Genomic DNA, 19,624 nt, shown 5'->3' on the forward strand with positions numbered 1-19,624 from the left:
AGAGGTCTCTAAGCAAAGGGTCAGCAAATGTGAAGGCTTTGAGGCAGAAGCATACCTCTTGTGTTTGAGGAACAATAGGGAGGCCCAGTGGCTGGAATGGTGAGGAAGGAAAGAACAGGAGGTGAGATCAGGAAGGAAATGGAGGGTCTGGTTATTTCTGGCCTTTTAGACTAAAATTGTGGCTTTTATTAAGAGTCCGATTGACAGCCTTGGTGGGTTTTAGTGACAGGATCTGACCACTTATAAAAGGACCACTGACTGCTGTGTTGAGAATCGACTTAGAGCGGAGGAGGCAAAGACATCGTCAGGGAGAGGACAAAGGAGGGTGGGGCAGTAATCTAGTGAGACAGTATGGTACTGTGGTGGTAAGAGTGGAGGTGCAAAAAGTAGTCAGATTTTGGATGTATTTTTCAGGTAGAACTGGTAGAACTTGTAATTTACATATGGAATGTGAGAGAGAGAACAGAGACAGGTTTGACTCTTAAGGGTTTTGTCCTAAGGCAGCCGGACTGATGGATGTGCCATTTACTGAGATGGGAAAATTGTAGGAGGAGCAAGTTTTGGTCATGCTTGGTGTGAGATACTTACTAGGAGTAGACATGCAGGTAGAGTCGTTAAGTAGGCAGTTGAATAGTGGAGCCTGGAGTCCAGGGGAGAGGTCTGGGCTGCACTTACACATTTGGAGTTGCCAGCGTATACATAAATAACTGCGTGTATGTTATGTATATATATGATTATTAAGGGAGAGACTGCAGATAAAGTCCTGATCCCTCCCACCTCAGAAGTGAGTGGAATGAGGAGTAGCAGCAAAAAACCCCGAGACTGAGCTTTTTATAGAATGCTTCTGCTTACCTGCCTGACTTCATTTCCCTCCATTTTCTGCTCCTTCTCCAAGTTCCAGCCACAATGGCATGCTATCCATGGAATACGCTAAACTGGTTCCCATCTTAGGACCTTGGCACTTACTCTGCCTTCTGCCTGGGAAACACTTTCCTAGATCCGTAAGTGACTGCTTCCCTCTTGTCATTTAGGTCTCAACTTAAAAGTGAGCTCCTCAGAGAGGCCTTTCTTCATGACCTTAGCTGAAGCAGCAAGGTGTTTGTGTAAAGAGTGCTCACTCACAAAATGTCATTAGGGACAATGATTATTTTCTTTTTTAAAGTTCTAACGAATCTTTGTGTTTTATTTCCTGATTATAAATAGTATCTTTTTAGAAAAACTTTCTTATATAGTATATAATACATACATCGTAAATGTATAACTTGATGAATTTTCACAAACTGAACTTACCCAGAAGAATAAACAGTACTCTAGAAGCCCCTCTCATTGCCTGTTTCCAGTCACTGACTCCTTTCCCCATAGGGATGATCACTGTTCTGACTTAACACGTTAGATTAGTTGGAGCCGTTTCTAGGTACTCTTTTATATCTGGCTTCTTTTGCTCAAGAGCATGTTTGAGTATATAGTTATAGTTCATTCATTCTTGTTAGTTTTTTGTTTATATAGCTCGAGGTTACTTTAGATGGTACCTGAAGAGTTGTGACTATTATCTTTAATTCCCGAGATTCATTTTGTCTGAAGTAAGTTGAAATCAGGTAGCGTAGTCCTTTCAACTTTGTTCTTCTTCAGTGTTGTGTTGGCCATCCAGGTCTTTTGCTTTTCCACATTATAGTTACTTTGCTCTTCCATGTAAATTTTAGGATTAGCTTGTCTATTATTTTTTTTTAAAACATACTGGAATTTTCTTGGGATTATGTTACAGTCTATAAATCTGTCTGGGAGAATTGACATCTTAACAATAATGAGTATTCCAGTTCATGAACACGGTATGTCTTTCCAATTGTATAGGATTTCTTTCATAAATATTGTTAATTTTCAGCAATCAGAGCTTGTACATATTTTGTTAGACTTGTACTTAAGTATTTTTTTTGGTACTATTATAAACAGTACCAGATTTTTTAAAAATTTCAGTTTACATGTTCATTGTTAGTATACAGAAATACAGTTGCAGTTGAACTTGGTACATTGACCTTGTATTCTATGACCTTGTTACAGTCACCTGTTTTATTTTTTTAAAAAGATTCTCTGGGATATTCTATATAGCCAATCAAGTCAGCTGTGAATAGACACAGTTTTATATCTTCCTTTACAATCTGTGTGCCTTTTATTATCTTTTTCTTACCTTGGTGTGCTATCCAGGACTTTCAGTATGACGTTGAATAGGGATGGTGAGAGCAGACATCTTCACCTTGTTCTTGATGACAGGAACAAGATAATAGGAACAAAACAGTAGTTCCAGTTTTTCTTCATTAAGGATGGTACTAGCGGTGTGTAGTTTGTAGATGTCCTTTATCAGGTTGAAGAAGTTTCCTTTTATCCCTAATGCTGAACCTTTCTAAAAATAATGAATGGATGTTGGATTTTGCTTTTTTCTATATCTGTTGAGAAAAGTCACATGGTTTTCTTTTAGTTTGTTGATACAGTGAATTATATTGATTGATTTTCAAAAGTCTTTTTTTAAATTAAGCATCAGTTAATAAGTCTTAATTTTTTTTTGACTACTGCTTATTAAGTCTCATACCTGCCTATCAGTCTGTTTATTTATTTAGTATAGCTTTTCTCCATGGCTCTTATCACTACCATACAGCAGACTGTATGTTGTACTTATTTATTTGTATATTTTGTCTTTCCCGTGTTCTGTTCCCTGCTGTGTCTCCAGCCACTAGAACATTGTCTGAAATAAAGTAGGATTCTGTAAATATTTGTTGAACGAGGATATCTGCTTTCAGGGAGTTCAGAATCTAGGAGGGAAGGAAGAAGTACACAAATAAAAGGTGATACACCTTAGGAGAACTATCAACAAAATTCTTTGGGAGCTCAAGATGGGAGAGATTGTCGTGTAACAGATTTCTTTTCCTTTTTCCTATCAGATGTGAAAGAAGAAACATCTAGGAAAAGTTTATTTAGTGATGCAGAATATAAGAAGAATTCAATAAAAATGTGGTTTAGTCCTCGAAGTAAGAAGGTCAGGTATGTTGTGAGTAAAGTTTCAGTGCAAACTCATCCTCCTGTGATAAACGATGAAAATGCTCAGCAGGCCTCCATGTACGAATTTGTCTCTACAAGCCCTCCAGTGGATGTTTCTGAGAGAGCTAAGAAGGCTTCCACAAAATCTGGAAAAAAAAAGAAAAAGAAAACTTTGGCTGAAATCAACCAAAAATGGAATTTACAGGCAGAAAAAGAAGACGGTAAACTTGACTCCGAAGAGGAATTTAAGGAAAAGCTAGTATCCTTCTGTAGCCAACCATCTGTTATTGCTAGTCCGCAGATAAATGCTAAAATAGACTTACTAGCGAGTGGCTCCATAACAAAATCTGAATGTTCTAGAAGCTTAACTGAAGTCTCTTTACCATTGGCTGAGCAAATTGAGTCTCCAGAAATTGAGAGCAGGAATGAAGTAGTGACTCCTGAGAAGACTCTCTGTGAAAACGATCTTACATCTAAGAAATCCTTGCCATCAGGTCATAATGGGAAACGTGGGCGTCGCAAGAGACTTTCCAGTTCTGTTTCTAAGAGACGTAGAAGCAGCAGTCCGAGCACCAGTGGAAATTCTATTAAGCAAACAGTGCTCTCAAAAAACATGCCATTGCCTGGATGTTCTTCACCACCTTCAAAGAAACTTAAAGTTGGTGACACAGTGAGGAGGAAAAGCAGTAATATATTAGATGAATCCATTAGCCCTTCACCAGGTACGCCCCCTTCTACACTGAATAGTCCAAGTTACAGACGAATGATGTGTAGTCCCTCAGCAATGAAGCTATCGCCCAGTAGTCTTATGGCTATGAAAAGAAATCATCGAGGAGAGACTTTGCTCCATATTGCTTCAATTAAGGTAGGATGCTTACTCGAAAATACAACTTCAGAATGAGACCCAGTATAAAACAGTTTCTTTGGAGTTTGTGGAAAATGATATAAGATTACTAGGCTAATTAACCTAACCAGATGTGATACTTCCTGTGAACCAGAGAAGCAGAAATTCATAGGGACTGTATCCCTACGTCAGAGCAGTGGCCCCTAGTCCTGAGGAGCTTGATCTTGCAGGACAAAACCAATATTTCCGTATTTCAGCTTCAGCTTTGCCAAGTGCTTTCATTTTTGTCTATTCCATAATGTTTTTTGTCAGTTTTCACCATTTTGTTTACCCATTCTTCTCATGCTTTATGGATATAGACAGACAATTGCCAAGTTACTGCTGGCAACACATCTTTATTACCTAACTTCAGAGCTCAGGGGCAGTGTGAGAGGGGATGAGCTTCTGTATTGTTGACACTCCTAGTGGGTACTGCCGGGATCTGGGAGGTTGCGAGACGTGGTCTGTACATTTCTCCAATGACCTGACAATTTGATTGTCAGAAATGGCTCCTGTGGTTCACCACAAAGGGGCTTCTCTGGAGCCCACAGTCAGCCCATTCCTTTTCCTAGCCTATTCACTGAGTTACCTTTGTTGCCTCTACACCTGGGATGCGGCAGTGTTCGTTTTTTGGAACCTGGCTAGTTTGCTGAGCATGTGGTGTATGTACTTGTAGTGGTTAATCTTTGAAATTGATGCAAGTGCTGCACGTAGAGGGGAGCAGTTAGCATCGTAGCTTTATAGACTTTGGTCTGTGAATTCATGCAAGTGTTATGAAAATACAATAAGGGAGAGATTAGTACTAAATTAGCGTAGCTTTTATGATCTTTCAGTAAATTTACTGGGAAACCCTTGGGTCCTTTGCATGGATGGGGAACTTTGGGAGGTCTGGAAAGAGCCCCTTGCGACCCTGAACATGAAGCTGGTGAGCAACATAAAATGTCTGGGAAGAACATGGAGTAGGCATTGAGTCCAGGGATTCCTGTATTTTTCTGTGGAGAAAGGGAAAAGCACAAAAGTGAGTTTCTTCCAACGCTTTTTTTTTTCTTGCTTTATCTTCCAATAAATGATGAACGTAGGATCTCTACGCCTGATGCCAGTAAGGGGAGAACCTGCAACATGACTACTTTCTAGGCATTTCGTATCCTATGAACAACTTGAATTTTTGGAGTTGGCTCTGGTTACGTTTTAGTCTGATTTTTTTCAAAGCATGATTTTAAAAAGCAGACTATATTTTTTGTCCTCTTTGTTTTACTTATATCTATGTGTTTGTGTGTGTATTGTATAATATATAATGTATAATAATCCCAACATAATGTTATTAATGCTTCATAGATATAAGTAGCTAGCATAATAATAAATATTTTTTGTTCATTTTTCTGGCTAATACATACATGTAGACTGCTTTAGTTTCTACATTTTGCTTACTGGGAATTATTTTCAGACCAGCAGTTAAGCATCTGCTTTCATTGGTAGAGAATTTTTCACTCAGTCGTAAGAATCATTTATCTTTATTAGTGAGGATCTCTAGGACCTAGAGTCTAGGCCATGGTTTGGCACATCTTTCTTAAAGGGGCAATTAGAGTAAATATTTTCGGCTTTGTAGGAATATAGTCTTAACTATTCAACTCTGTTTTAGTGCAAAAGTAGTCATAGATAATATGTAAACCAATAAAACTTTACACATGAAATTAGGGGTCTGGCCTACAGGCCATAGTTTATCTGTGCTTGGCGTAGGCTGTGGAAAAAAGCCCAGTGGAATCTTAAGACAGGAAAAAATGGTGGCATGATGCCATCTTGGTGAATTTTCTCCATTGATATGTTCAAGATTGCTTCAATACAAGTTTTGTCAGATTGTCATTTTACTCAGCAATTGTCTTGTCAGAATTAGAATTACTCATTTTGATTCTCTTGAACTTATCAAATACTATACTGTCATTCATTGGCAGATTCTGATATAGTACATTTAAGAAAAGTTCATTGATTTCTATTGTTTTTAAAATGCCTATTTAACAATAATGTCCTCTTTTACAAATTTATTATAAGTTGAATGCATGTCCCCGTCTCAGCTGGATTTTAATAATCAAACAAATACTTGAAGAAAAATCAAAGGATTTATCAGTATATTTATCCTTTTATAAATAGTATTCATTTCATTTTCTATCCTAATTTTTTTGTTTACAACCGAGAATGAATAATCTGTGCATACTTGAAAACCAAATGCTGCAATCCTGCTGTCTTGTTTATGCTTTGTGTCCACCTCCTTCAGAAAAGGATTTGAGGTGGCTCTAAAGTTAAAGCTACAGTTGGCCTTTGAACAGGGCAGGGGTCAGGAGGGCTGACCTCCACATAGTCGAAATCTTCGTATAACTTTTGACTCTTAAAAGTTAACTACTAATAGCCTACTGTTGACTGGAAGCATTATTGATAAAACAAAGTCGATTAACACATATTTTGTATATTATATGTATTATATACTGTATGCTTACAGTAAAGGAAGCTAGAGAAAAATGTTATCAAGAAAATCATAAGGAGGAGAAAATACATTTATGGTACTGTACTGCATTTAGATAGCATAAGTTTACGTCATCTGTTTATAAGATGAATCGTCTGTCAGTACATGCATCAACGTTGTCTTATATGATACAAAACACTGTAGTTGGTATATGTATTCCTAACACTAGACATCAAAAATGAAAAGATATTGCGAAGAAGAAATTCGTATTTATTTACATGTATAATGATTCATGCATTGATAAGAAGCAGCAATATGATTGCTTTATGGTAGACTAGTGTAATTGATAGAGTTGCATCGCTGTAGCCTAGCTATATACTATAAATGAATCACAAAATTTTATGGCCTATTACAGTCGTATTCATATTACAGTATTGGAAACATCATTACGTTTTTTTTAAAAACCACTTACCTGTGATGATAGGCTAATGGGCAGTTTCTCCAATTACAAGAGAGAGGCATGCTGTACAGAGAGGCATCTTGTATGGTAATGTAATTCTTTGAGAGCAAAGTTATAAAACAGTAAGAAGACTAACACATTATTAATTTTATATTAAATATCACCTTATGTCTATGTAAGGATAAACTATTATCTACATATATTTTATGCATTCATGACATACCTAACTTTTCTTAATTTTTTTGATAGTTCTGTGCTACCTGGATTGTCTGCAAGGTTTTTCAAATTGTCACAAATATTCCAAAAACTTTCCAATATATTTATTGAAAAAAATGTGTGTATAAGCAGACCCGCACAGTTCAAATCTGTGTTGTTCAAGGGTCAGCTGCACTATAACATGGAACGAGGAGCAGGGAAAAGGAAAGAGTTACTGCAGCTGGGTCATGAATACAGACCTGATGACTTTGCAGGTAGCCGGAACAAATGAGGTTTTTTGCTGTCAAAGATAGATTTTGTTGTTGTTATTGTAGTTGTTATTTTCCCCTGAAACATCTTATAGACATGCAGTGTCCACATTTTCCATGTTTCCCCCAGATCCTAAGTGTGCACTGTTACACTGTGCATGCCTGGTGGATACACTGAGGGCAGAGAACCCCACAGTAGTTTTACTCTTCTGTTGGGCTAGTTAGCTTCCCTTGCTACAGTGATGGCTTTATAGAATGATCTTTGAACTTAGTCACATCATTAATAAAATTCTTTAATAGCTTGCCCCAGACCTACCTCTGGGCATCTTTGTTGGCCATAGCTATCACCCTAGTGGAAGCTACCTGTATTTTCTTGTCCTAACCACTTGAAATAGTTTCCTATTGCTGTCATAACAAATTTCCACAAATTAGTGAGTTAAAACAAGGCAAATTTATTTTCTTACAGTTTTGTAGGCCAGAAGCCTGGTATGAGTCTCACCATACTAAAATCAGTTCGTTGGCTATGCTACTCTCTCGAGACATTAGGAGAGAACCTGTTTCCTTGCTTACTTGGGTTGTTGGCAGGAACTGTGTACTTCCTTCTGGTTGTAGGACGGAGATCCTGTTTTCTTGCTGGCTTATAGCTGAGGGCCCTTCTCAGGTTCTAGAGGCTGTCACATTCCTTGGTGTGTGGACCTCTTCCTCTGTATTCAGAGCTGACAGCAGCAGGTGGAGTCCTGGTATTCCATCCTTCTGCCCCAGCCGGGAAGAGTTCACTGCTTTTAAGGACTCATGTGATTAGATGGGAGCCACTCGGACAGTGCAGGATAAATCTTCCCCACCTCCAGGTCTGTACACTTAATCACATTGCAGAGTTCCTTTTGTTGTGTAAGGTAACATAGTCATACGTCCCTGGGGATTAGAACGTGGACATTGTTCGTGGCAGTGTGGGTGTTGTCAGTTTTCATCCACATCACTGAACTACCTTCTCTGCTTTTCCTCTGTACTTAGTGCACTCAGTTCTTTGTATAACAGCCAAAGTCATCTGACCAAAGCCATAACTTGTCTTTTCTGTGCTGCCCTACCAATAACTTCCCGGCTCACTTAAAATAAAATCCACAGTCCTCCTTATGGCCTCTACAGACCTCTGCTCAGACGCCACCTCTTCAGAGAGACTTTTCTGAACGTACATAAAATAGCAGTCTCTGCCATATGCTTAGCTTGTTTTGTTTTTCTTCCTATTATTATTTCTTGACATCATTATTAGAGATCTTTTTGTTTCCTGTCTTTCTCTTCAGAATGAGAGCAAGAGTTGTTGGTTCAGTGTTCTGTCTTCAGTGTCTAGAACGCTGCCTGGTATGTAATAGATTGATATTTGTTGAATAATTGAGCGATTTTCCCACTTAGCCATGATCTGAACCCTCTTCTTCTGACACTGAACTTTAATGCTACCAATACTTGGCACATGTTCTTTTTTCTGCCTCTTATATCCTTTCCTCTGAATCTTTCCCTTTTCCCTCATGATCCTTTGTATCTAACGTTCAAAATCTAGCTTATAGCCTGCCTTCTGAATCAGTCTTTTACAGAATTCCCAGAGTTGGTTTTTCCTCTATGGTGACATTGTTTTGTTTGCATTTATATGTTTTTAGCTTTCTGTTTATTATATGACTCCTCAGTTTGACTTTGTGGTTATGTGGAGTTTATTGCCCATTTAAAATGTAATTTCAAAATGTGAGTAATAACTTCATGCTTCAAAAATAAGAATAAAAGTATTTACAGTGGAAAGCCTCACTCCCATTTCTGTCCTCAGCCACCCTCTTGCTGACAAGCCCTTTCTTGTGAATTTCTTTATACTAATATAAGTAAATGCTTTCCATATTAGTACACACTTTTCTGTACATTCTATTGTAGCATAGCGTTCCATGAATTTTTATTATTTTACTGGTTCCTTACTGATGGATGCCTGTGTTTCCATTGTTCTGCTTTTATAAACTGTGCTGCAGTGAGCAATCTTTGTTTCATATGTGAGCAGGCATATCCTTAGGATAAGTTCCTAGAAGTGGGACTTTTGGGTTAATGTAAAGCATCTGTTAACCTTATTTATCTTGAAACGCTCCGTACTTGGCAGTAGAAGTCTCTTATTAAATATCCAGACTGCCTAAATATTCAGGCTGCCTGAATGTAGACAGTTACTATATCATCAGCAGATAATGTTTATGTTCTCAGTTCTCAGATCCTTTTCTCCTCAGAATCATGGGCTTATAGGCCAGCCAACTAGTTTTTGGACATTCAGTGCCATTTGCATGCATACCTTAGACAGGATTATTCTTGAATTCTTTATTTATACATTTATTTTCTTACACTATGGAATTTCAAGCAGAATATTTATTAATACTGTGTCTGGGATGTTGTGAGTATCCTTATTCAACCAGAACAAAAGTTGAGATTCACTGTGCTCTCTTCATGCCCCCATGTTTGTACTTGAATATCTATGTCACCTATGGCTAAAGTGATTTTGAGAACATTATGTTATAAACAAGAGATTTTATGAGGAAGCATTATGCCTACTAGAAACTAAGATAAACACTCATTGTTTATTCTTCTGATTTAATAAGAAAAATCTTAGTATTTGACATTTCATTATACAGAGAGAAAAATTTGATTTGTTATTCTGTTTTTTCACCTTTGCTTTAGAATTTGTTGATGCTGGAATAAACTGCCCCAAAGTTCTCTAGCACAGGTTCTTCAAATGGTAATGATTACTCATAATTCATGCCATGGCAGTGAATGTATTAGAAATAGAAGAATGGCTTGAAGTTGACATGCCATGATGTATTTAAGGTGCAGACATAATAGATAATATTTTGAAGGCAACTTACAAGGGATGGTGTGCCTAACATAACAAAGGTGATGAGGATTTCTTAGGTAGAGAGAAAATCCCTTGTGAGGCATCTCCTTTAGGGTTTGACTTTGTAACCATTCATTATACCTTAAGGCAGTCATGTTATATTGTGTGTAAAATCATGTTATTACTTATCCTCCATACTGGCTTCCTCAGACAATAACAAAGGACTCAAAAGCAAACTGGCATCTGTGATATTTTCAAGATTTCAATTTCTAGAGCACTTCTTGGAGTCAGTCTCCATTTTTCCCTTTGTCACCCACCATCTTTGAAATACCAGTAACTTACTGTCACGATGGCTAGGTTGTCCGAGTCATCTGTGAAATTATTTTATTCAGTAAATAACTAAGACACCCAGAAAATGTTTAATAAACTTTAGAGCTCCATTCCAGATGACTGAACTTTTTTTTTAACAACACCTAGTTGCTAAAAGGAGAAATTTTAGGTACCTGGTTAGTTCATTTATGTGGAAAAGCTTAACCATTTGGCTAAGTCATCATTATTGTACTTAATTGTAATATCCTGTACTATTTTTATAAAAATATTTATTCTTAATAGTATTTTAGAAGAGCTAACCTTTATAAGGAAAAAGTTTTATTTGTGTGTGTGTGTATTTGTTTTCGGAAAGTTAACTTATACTACTGCCATATGCATGTATGAAGAATATTTCCTATGAATGAAAGGTTAGCAATAAGAAAATTCAATATGACACTCACGTTCCCTTGTTTTCAGCCTTTAAGGTTTTATTTGAAAACACCAAGTCTGTTTAAAATTTTTTATAAGCTTTGGTAAATACTTTTTTCTTAGATGGTTTTCCCCCCCTGTGGTTTTAAGAGAATCTCAATTATTCTTTAAAGTTGTGAGAAGCCTAAAAGTGAGTGCTTATTACTCAGAAAATATTCTGTTTGAGAAGAAAGTAACTTAAAGAAATCAGAAGCGGAAGTTAATTTGTTTCCTGGAAACTTTATATTGGTTCAAGCTTACGCAGTTACTGTGGACCCTATCTAATTATCATAATTTTATTTATGTGCATGACATTAAATTTACATAAAGTAGAAGGAGAAAATATGACGAGCTTTTAAGTACTAGGGAGGAAAAAGCAGATCGGGTATAAAAAGCAAGCAATTTGCAAATCAGCTATACATTTCAGGGAAGTATAGGGGTAAAATGTTAACAGAAGACACCTTTGATAATATGAAGAGGTGACATGAAAGAAAAATACCACTGGCTAGCAACCTGAAAAGAGATTCTGCTTTTAGCTTCTGAATCGTCACTAATTGTCTATGGGACTCTTCCATTCCACAGTTGTGTTTATATTATTTTACAGGCTTCTTTAGGTTAATATGTTTTTGTGATTGCCATGTAGAATTAGACTGAGGACATTTTTGAGAAGGTTTACATATATTTTTTTGTGGATACTTTCATTTTGAAGGTCAGGAATGCGTGTGGTTCTGGCAGTTCATCTGCCCCAATATTCATGGGTTCGTTTAAAAAAAACCAAATTTGTATCTTGACAGATTTTCCTGAGCTCATTTGGAACTGACTTGAATATAGTGCAAAAGGTGCTAAGTGTATGTTAACTTGTGCTAGAGGTGTAGAATTTGTACCTCTAAGGAACTATGGGAAATATTTTTTTTTATTGGAAGTGGGGCAATTGATTTGAAACATACAGAATACTTGTTTTTTTAGGCCCATTTAATATTTAAGGTCATTTTGCTAATTTAGGATCTTAAAAATATATGTTGTATGCAGGTTTGTTTTTTTTAGAAAACTGAGTAAGCTACCATCTTAAGATTTGCTGTATTTGAGAGGTAGTCCGAAACAATCCAATAAAAGCAAATGTTACTGTATTTAGGGGACTTAGTGACTTCTACATTTTCAAACCAATAGAGAAAAACTCATTTCGGAAGAGTGCTGGGGCTGGGAGTGGTAGGAGAGAGGAGATGTCCTTCTCCCTAAAGAAGCTCTTCTCAACACACAACACTGGCATGTATAACTTTTGTCATATGTGACTTTTATTTATTCAGCCTTTTTCAGAGTAAGCTGTCAGTTATTTTGGAGAAAATAAGCTTTGCTTTTGCCTAAAAAATATCTTTGAGCAAATAAGATAAATATAAACTAACTATTTCGAGGATAAGTGGATTAACTGCCAATAAGACAACAGTTTTTGGCTTTCTAACATTGGTTTCACTGAGCAGCCCTCTTGGCTTTAATTTTGTTTTAAACAGAAATCAGAAACCATTTTCATGTGTGCTCAGAAAGGATGTTTTTCACAAATGAAATGGTGACTTTAAAAACTTCATTTTGATCAGGTGATCTTTGGCTAGTGTCCTTGGTATTTTGAAATGAATTTTGATACAGGTTGTTAATAGCAGAGATTTTGTACTCTGTATTCAGTGATGGACCACATGACTTTGATGAGTTGGTACCTCAGAACAACCCATGCATACATAGCTTACCATTTATTGACTCACGAGCAATAGGCATAGAAAAGAAAAGATTTAAATTTTATCTTGAAGAAGGTAAAATCTTAAATCTTAATATTTTTTTTCTGTCCTTGATGATTTTTAATTTCTTTCTACCTTTTCATTTTTCTACTAGGGCGACATACCTTCTGTTGAATACCTCTTACAAAATGGAAGTGACCCGAATGTTAAAGACCATGCTGGATGGACACCATTGGTAGTTTCTAGTTGTTTGTTTTTTTATTATCATTCTGTTTATGTTTTATAGTTATTATAGTTTATAGTTGTATAGTCACCTATATATCATCCTCTACCACATATACAATCTCTTTTTAATCTGAAGAACTTATATTTTCAACAAATAAGAGTAAATGATTATGTTTTATCTAGCTTTTCTGTTGTGACGGGCGAAAAATTGGCTACCTTTTGACTGACTACATTTAGATGTAAGAATCCAGTTACACCATATTGCTGAATTTAGCTCATTTATGGAGAGGTAACTGCTACAGCTGACATCCGGCTCCATTCTGCAGCATTGCATGTCATTGGAACCACATTTCTTGGAACAAAGAGAGGTCGGAGGAACTGGGTGTAGCAATGTATCACAAGGCAGTGATTCTTATCGAGGATCTGTCTTAGTCTCACTTATCCCCTATCTAGGGTATGACACACAGAGGCAGTAGAAATCTTTGCTCATGTTAAACATTTTTTAAAGTCTTTGCTTATTATTACTAAAAAAAAAAATGTAAAGGATAGTCTGGGAAAAGAATGGTACAAATACATGGGAACAAGTGCTATATCGGCTAATTACATTAGGACAGTAACATGTGGCTTGAATGCAGCCATAGAAGTGTTAAGAGATGAGGTGGATGCCCTTATTCTGTGAACTGTAAATTCACAGAAATTGAGAGAGTCTCATTAGAATAGGTGCACATAGGGTTTTAAAGTTGTATATAATGACTTCTTGCCAATTTTTTAAGCTGGGAGTGTTTATTCTGGATCAGAGTCACTTTGTTGTTTGGACTCCACAGGCTGGCAAACCTTTTCAAAGAATGGTTAATTTTTCTTTTAAGCCACTCAGGCAAACTGTAGTAGAAGTTGGTGAGTGATTTAGAGGACCTAATGCCTTATTTGGATCCCTTTCTCCTAGAAATAGACCTACAGACATTTAATGTGGTGTATCGCCTATTAAGATTTCAAAGTATGTACTTAAAAAGTATGGCATGCCAGAGGTTTATTAGAATACTACAGCATAGTGGCATTTTTAGCAGATCGTTAAACATAAGGAAAGATGTGCATGTAAAGCATCTTTGAACATTCATTCAGTAAGCTCTTTTTGAGTGCCTACTCTGTGTTTTTTCTGTTATCATTGGCACCAGCCATACAGTATCTGTAGCTTCAGCAGTTGGAGAGGCTTTTCTTATAAATACTCATTCTAGGATATTCACTTTGTTGGGCGCTTATGTATACATGCAGGTGCACCGCTTAGCTTATGGCTAAGCCCCTGATTTGGTGAGTTCTATTCAGCCTTGGAGGATTTCAGATTTTATGCATGATCTGGTTGTTAAATATTTTCTGTGTTTTTTTTTTTCTTGTTTTAGATTTCTTACTGTAGAACAATTTAGGAGCCATAATTGGCCCAAAGCTATATTTTCTTCCAAATTAAGAGAGCTTGACCCAAGGCTCAAATGAAAAAAATCTTTTTCCATGAATTGCATAAATCTTGATCGCCATGCATCTTACCATAAAGACTATTAATAGTGGCTTTTACTCTGTCAACAACTTATGGTTTAGTACGAGTATTTAGGTAAGAACCAATTTACTGATTGAGGTTCACATTTATTTTTCTGAAGCGTGGTTTTGTTATGATGCTGTTCATTGCTCTTCCTCATCACTCTTCTTTTTCTTTAATTAGCATGAAGCCTGCAATCACGGGCACCTGAAGGTGGTAGAATTGCTGCTCCAGCACAAGGCGTTGGTGAACACCACTGGGTATCAGAATGACTCACCTCTTCACGACGCAGCCAAGAATGGGCACGTGGATATAGTCAAACTGTTACTCTCCTATGGAGCCTCCAGGAGCGCGGTGTAAGTAGTTCAACTTAAAAACTGTTTTTTTCGCTGACTTATTCTTGAATCAAGGTCTGTGATGAAACAGAGACTTTACTACCCAAGTTGATGGCTCTGTTTTCTTTCACAACTAAATTTAGATGTGGCCATTATATTCTGGATTTAAAATCAGCATTCATGCCCTTTTCCTTTATGATACTTACATATTTGAGGGAGATTTGCTCTTTTAATTCAGAAAGAGTTGTCAAGTTAACTTTGGAAGCTTTGACTTTCTGGCAAAATTCACTTAGTTTCTATATTATATGAAGTGATTCATACTTATTAATAAGGCAAGAATTAGAAGCATATAACTACTTTGTATGCTTCCCAATACTTTAGAATTGTTTTAAATATTCTATTCCTTTTCTCCTTTTTTTTCCCGCATATTTAGTGTAACCACGGTTAAAATATGTAAGAATTCAGATGTTAGGCAAGTGCAGTCAAATTATTTCTTAGATTTTTTTACATCATTCAAATGAGCTCTGGGTAAATTGTTTTGCAGTGTTAGGGCAGAGAGACACATTAGTGAATGCTGGCGGCTGCATTTTAAAATTGCTGTTTTCAAGAGTGTCACAAGCAAATGCTGTATGTGGATTTTATATCTTTAATCTCTAACTTGGTTCATGTCTCCCTATATATTATTTTACTCTTTTCAGTTAACGAGGTAGTTGAAATGAAAATGCAAGAATTGCCTCTCTGTGCCAGCATTACTTCTACAGGTTTGGAAGGAGCACACAAAAGTCAGGACTTAACGCTGGTTACAGAGTCAAATAAGGATCACAAAATGCAGAGCTTCTAGGTTGTAATTTTTTTTATAGGTAATCATATAATGTAATTGAAAAACAAGTTAATAACACAGGAATATACCATACCTTGGTGCTGTTAGTTTTGATAAGTGTTTTTTTTTGTTTTTTGGTACATGGGCCTCTCACTGTGTGGCCTCTCCCGTTGCGGAGCACAGGCTCCGGACGCGCAGACCCAGCGGCCATGGCTCACGGGCCCAGTCGCTTCGCGGCATGTGGGATCTTCCCGGATCGGGGCACGAACCCATGTCTCCTGCATTGGCAGGCAGACTCTCAACCACTGCGCCACCAGGGAAGCCCTGTAGGTGTTTTTAATATCCTTTATTTCCCATCACATGTAATAAGATAGGGCAAGCTCAGGGAATACATATCTTATATTTTTCAATTTTTCTGTTTTTTTACATACACACACATACACAGTATGTATTCATGTATGTGTGTGTATATATACATATATATACATATCTAACAGATATGACCCTCCTGTGGGCATAGCAATCCATTTGATAGAGCAAGTGGTTGCTTGGGTCAGGTGAAACAGAATAGTTTCTATTCATGGGTTCTTAAATCAGCCATGACTACTCTAATGAATGGAGGACTAGTCAGGACATTAGGGATTCCAGCTTTTATTTGTGACTCCATTATTGACTTTATAGCCTCAGGCAGGTTAGTTTCTGTGCCTTGGTGTCCTTACCTATAAAACATGGGTGATGCCGGCTGCTTTTCTGTTTCCTTAGAGCATAGTGAGGATTAATGAGCCAAAACACAGGGCCTGTCTTATGGTGTGTGCACCATGATTCTTCACTACATCGTGAAGCCCATTAATACACAAGGTGAGGGCCTGAGACAGTGAGCGGGTCTGCTTTCACAGGTGCCTTCTCAGATAGCTGTGTTGTTCTCAGTAGGCTTACGTAGTGAAGTGGCAGTTTTAGGTACATCGATAGCCCAGCACTGTCCAGTAGATCTTTCTGCACTCATGAAAATGCTCCGTTATCTGTGCTGGGCACTCAGTAGCTACTAGACATCTGTTACTATTCAACACTTGAAATGTGGCTATTGCTACTGAGGAAATAAATTTTAAAATGTATTTTAATTAATTTAAATAGTCACATATGCCAAGTGGCTACTGCATTCCAGAGAGCTGGTTGATATAATTAGGATAGTAGGGAAGGAAGGTTTATTTGGTGACAGAAGTTGGGAATGATGTTGGATAGAGGATAGTAAGGCAACTATAGGGCAAATGCAAGAGTCGATTTAATCTAGGGTATAACAGGTTGGGAGCTGTTCTAAACATCCTTATTTTGTGGACTACTGGTCATTATACTTAAGTATTTTCTGTGTTTTCTGCTTTCTGTTTTATTTTGTGGTAGTTGTTGACGCGATTGGCTTTGCCATTTACTAACTGGTTTCCTTTTCAGATTACTTTTCATAAAGCAGCCCAAGAACTTTAAAAATATGCAATTCTGGTCAAATGACTTACTTGCTTAAAACCCTTCACTGGCACCTCTTAATGTTTTTAAAATAAAAGTCAGACTTTAGAACATGGTTTGTAGGGCCCCAGATGGTCTGGCTCTCCTCATCCTTCCAGACCCGTCTCTCCACAGTTCCTCCTGTCCCCCTTCTCCTTCAGCCTTTTTTTTGCACTAGCATTTCTAAATTTTTATTTCCTTAAAATGTGCCAAGCTGTTTTGCTTCCTAACCTTTAAATATGCTTTCTCTTTGTCTGGAGTATTCGTTTTTGGTGGTCAGTTTCTCATTCTTTTGGTTTCATCTTAGGTATCATTTCTTTCTGGCTGGCTTTCCCGAATCCTTTGTCTGTATGTGACGCTTCCTCCCAGTCATAGACCAGAGGTGGTAGTGCACCTGCCTCTTACTATCTTCTCATTAGGTAGTATGCTCTAGGTACCAGGGATCGTGCCTGCTCTCCCAGGCCCTGCCGAGTGCCTAACGTAGTCTGTACCCACATTTATTTGTAGAGTGAATTAGTAAGTGTTCGAATGCATAAAAAGACGGTATATTTTTTCCTCTCTTGATAAAAGGGGCTGATGAGCTGAAAATAGGAATTGCTTCCTTCTGCTCCCAACTTGACTATAATTGTGAAGAGAATGTCTAAAACTAAGTTTCCGTAAGCTGCACCTTGTCTAGGCCGGTAGAATGGGTTCCTGGTAGATGCCAGAGTAAATGATATGTGCTCCCTGAGCAGAATTGTTAGTCTCTTGCCCATTAGGCACCCATGTTACCTTTTGTGGGATCACAAAATAATTTCCCAAAGTAATTCCTCCAGCCTTGGCATTTTAAGGTTTTAGGGTTCTTACTACTCTTTTTTTTTTTTGCCTGAAGTTCTTGTTCCTTTTAAGCCATTAATATCTCAGACTCCAGACTCTGAGTTGGCAAACACGCTTTTCTTTTTTTCTCTGTTACTCTTTTTTTTTTGCAGTATGCGGGCCTCTCCCGTCGCAGAGCACAGGCTCCGGACGCGCAGGCTCTGGACGCGCAGGCTCAGCGGCCATGGCCCACGGGCCTAGCCGGTCCGCGGCATGTGGGATCCTCCCGGACCGGGGCACGAACCTGTGTCCCCTGCATCGGCAGGTGGACTCTCAACCACTGCACCACCAGGGAAGCCCTTTCTGTTACTCTTAATGTATCTCTTTTCTCAATAACCAGGACTAGACTCTTTCCATCCCTGGGAGAAGAGTAGAGACCTTCTCCCTACTCTTAGAGTAGAAGAAAGTAGTAGAAGAAAGGGCAAAAACTATTCTTTTATCTTTCCTTCTTTAGGGCTTGGTACTTTGACTAATTGAAGTTGTAGATAAGTAGGGTTCTTTTGCTTATTCTAAATTTCTAAATGGCATTCTTTAGCTCTAAAACAGACATTTTGGCAATCTTTATTATCTCAAAGTTGAAGTCTTCTTTCTACTTAGATGCCTTCTTTTCCTGGGTTTCCAATGAAATGCTGTTAGGTTTTCTCATTCTCTTCTCCATCACTCCCTTTACTTCTTAAACCTCCCCAGTTGTTTTACCTGCTACTTGTATTCTAGTAGGAGGGAACAGACAGTTATATTAGTGGTTACAGAACAGTATGATACAGGCCTTCATAGCTCAATGCCCCAAGATTCTGTGAAAATCCAGGGTAGGGGCTAGAAATATGACTAGAGGATGTCATGAAAGGCTTTCTAGAGGAAGTAGCACTTCAGCTGAATTTGAAGAAAAAGAATAGGAGGATGGGCTTTTCAGAGAGAGGATGATGGGTGCTAAGGTACTACGGCCAGACTGCTTGTTGGTTCACTTCTAGGAGCTGATACAAGACTGGAATGAAGGGAGGGAGGAGGATGAGATGAGAGGCCAGAGAAGGTGGGCAGAAGCAGTGAAAGGCCTTGTGTGCTAAAGAGTTCAATTTTTTTTTTTTTTTTTGCGGTACGCGGGCCTCTCACTGCTGTGGCCTCTCCCGTTGCGGAGCACAGGCTCTGGACGCGCAGGCTCAGCGGCCATGGCTCACGGGCCCAGCCGCTCCGCGGCATGTGGGATCTTCCCGGACCAGAGCACGAACCCGCGTCCCCTGCATCGGCAGGCGGACTCCCAACCACTGTGCCACCAGGGAAGCCCTAGAGTTCAAATTTTAAGTTGAAAACTTTCACCTTCACACTGGGCAGGAAGTTCAGTGAAGAGGTGTGTCCAATAATCTAGGGTACAAGTGATGAGAGTCTGAATTAAAGTCGTGACAGTAGCAGTGGGGGGTGGAGGGGGAATTGGCTGTTTTTATCAATTTATTCCTTCACATGAAGTTTGGTTTACTATGTTAAGTTTCAAAAATATCCTATTATGATTTTGATTAAAATTGGGTAAGTGTATAGATAATAGTGGATTAATAAAGTTGATTTCTCACTCAGGACCATGGTATGTTTCTCTGTTTGTTTAAGTCTTCTGTTATACATCTTAGTCAAGTTTTTAATCTGTTTTATATATGTGTGTTTGTATACACATGGAACTAACTATTTATTGAGATTTTCCTAGGTATTTGAGCCTTTTGTTGCCCTGGTGAAGTGGATATTCTGTTAA

At 37.9% G+C, this 19,624-nt stretch overlaps 1 protein-coding gene across 1 annotated transcript in view; it reads left to right on the forward strand.

The window, feature by feature from the left end:
* Positions 1–19,624, forward strand: part of BARD1 (BRCA1 associated RING domain 1) — a 75,405-nt gene that overhangs the window by 25,040 nt on the left and 30,741 nt on the right. The window contains exons 4-6 of the mRNA XM_030852830.3: positions 2,931–3,892; positions 12,793–12,873; positions 14,572–14,744. Of these exons, the coding sequence (XP_030708690.1) occupies positions 2,931–3,892; positions 12,793–12,873; positions 14,572–14,744 (1,216 nt within the window). The remainder of the gene's footprint in view (positions 1–2,930; positions 3,893–12,792; positions 12,874–14,571; positions 14,745–19,624) is intronic.

Source organism: Globicephala melas, chromosome 7 (assembly GCF_963455315.2).
Source record: "Globicephala melas chromosome 7, mGloMel1.2, whole genome shotgun sequence".
Taxonomy (NCBI): Eukaryota; Metazoa; Chordata; class Mammalia; order Artiodactyla; family Delphinidae; genus Globicephala; species Globicephala melas.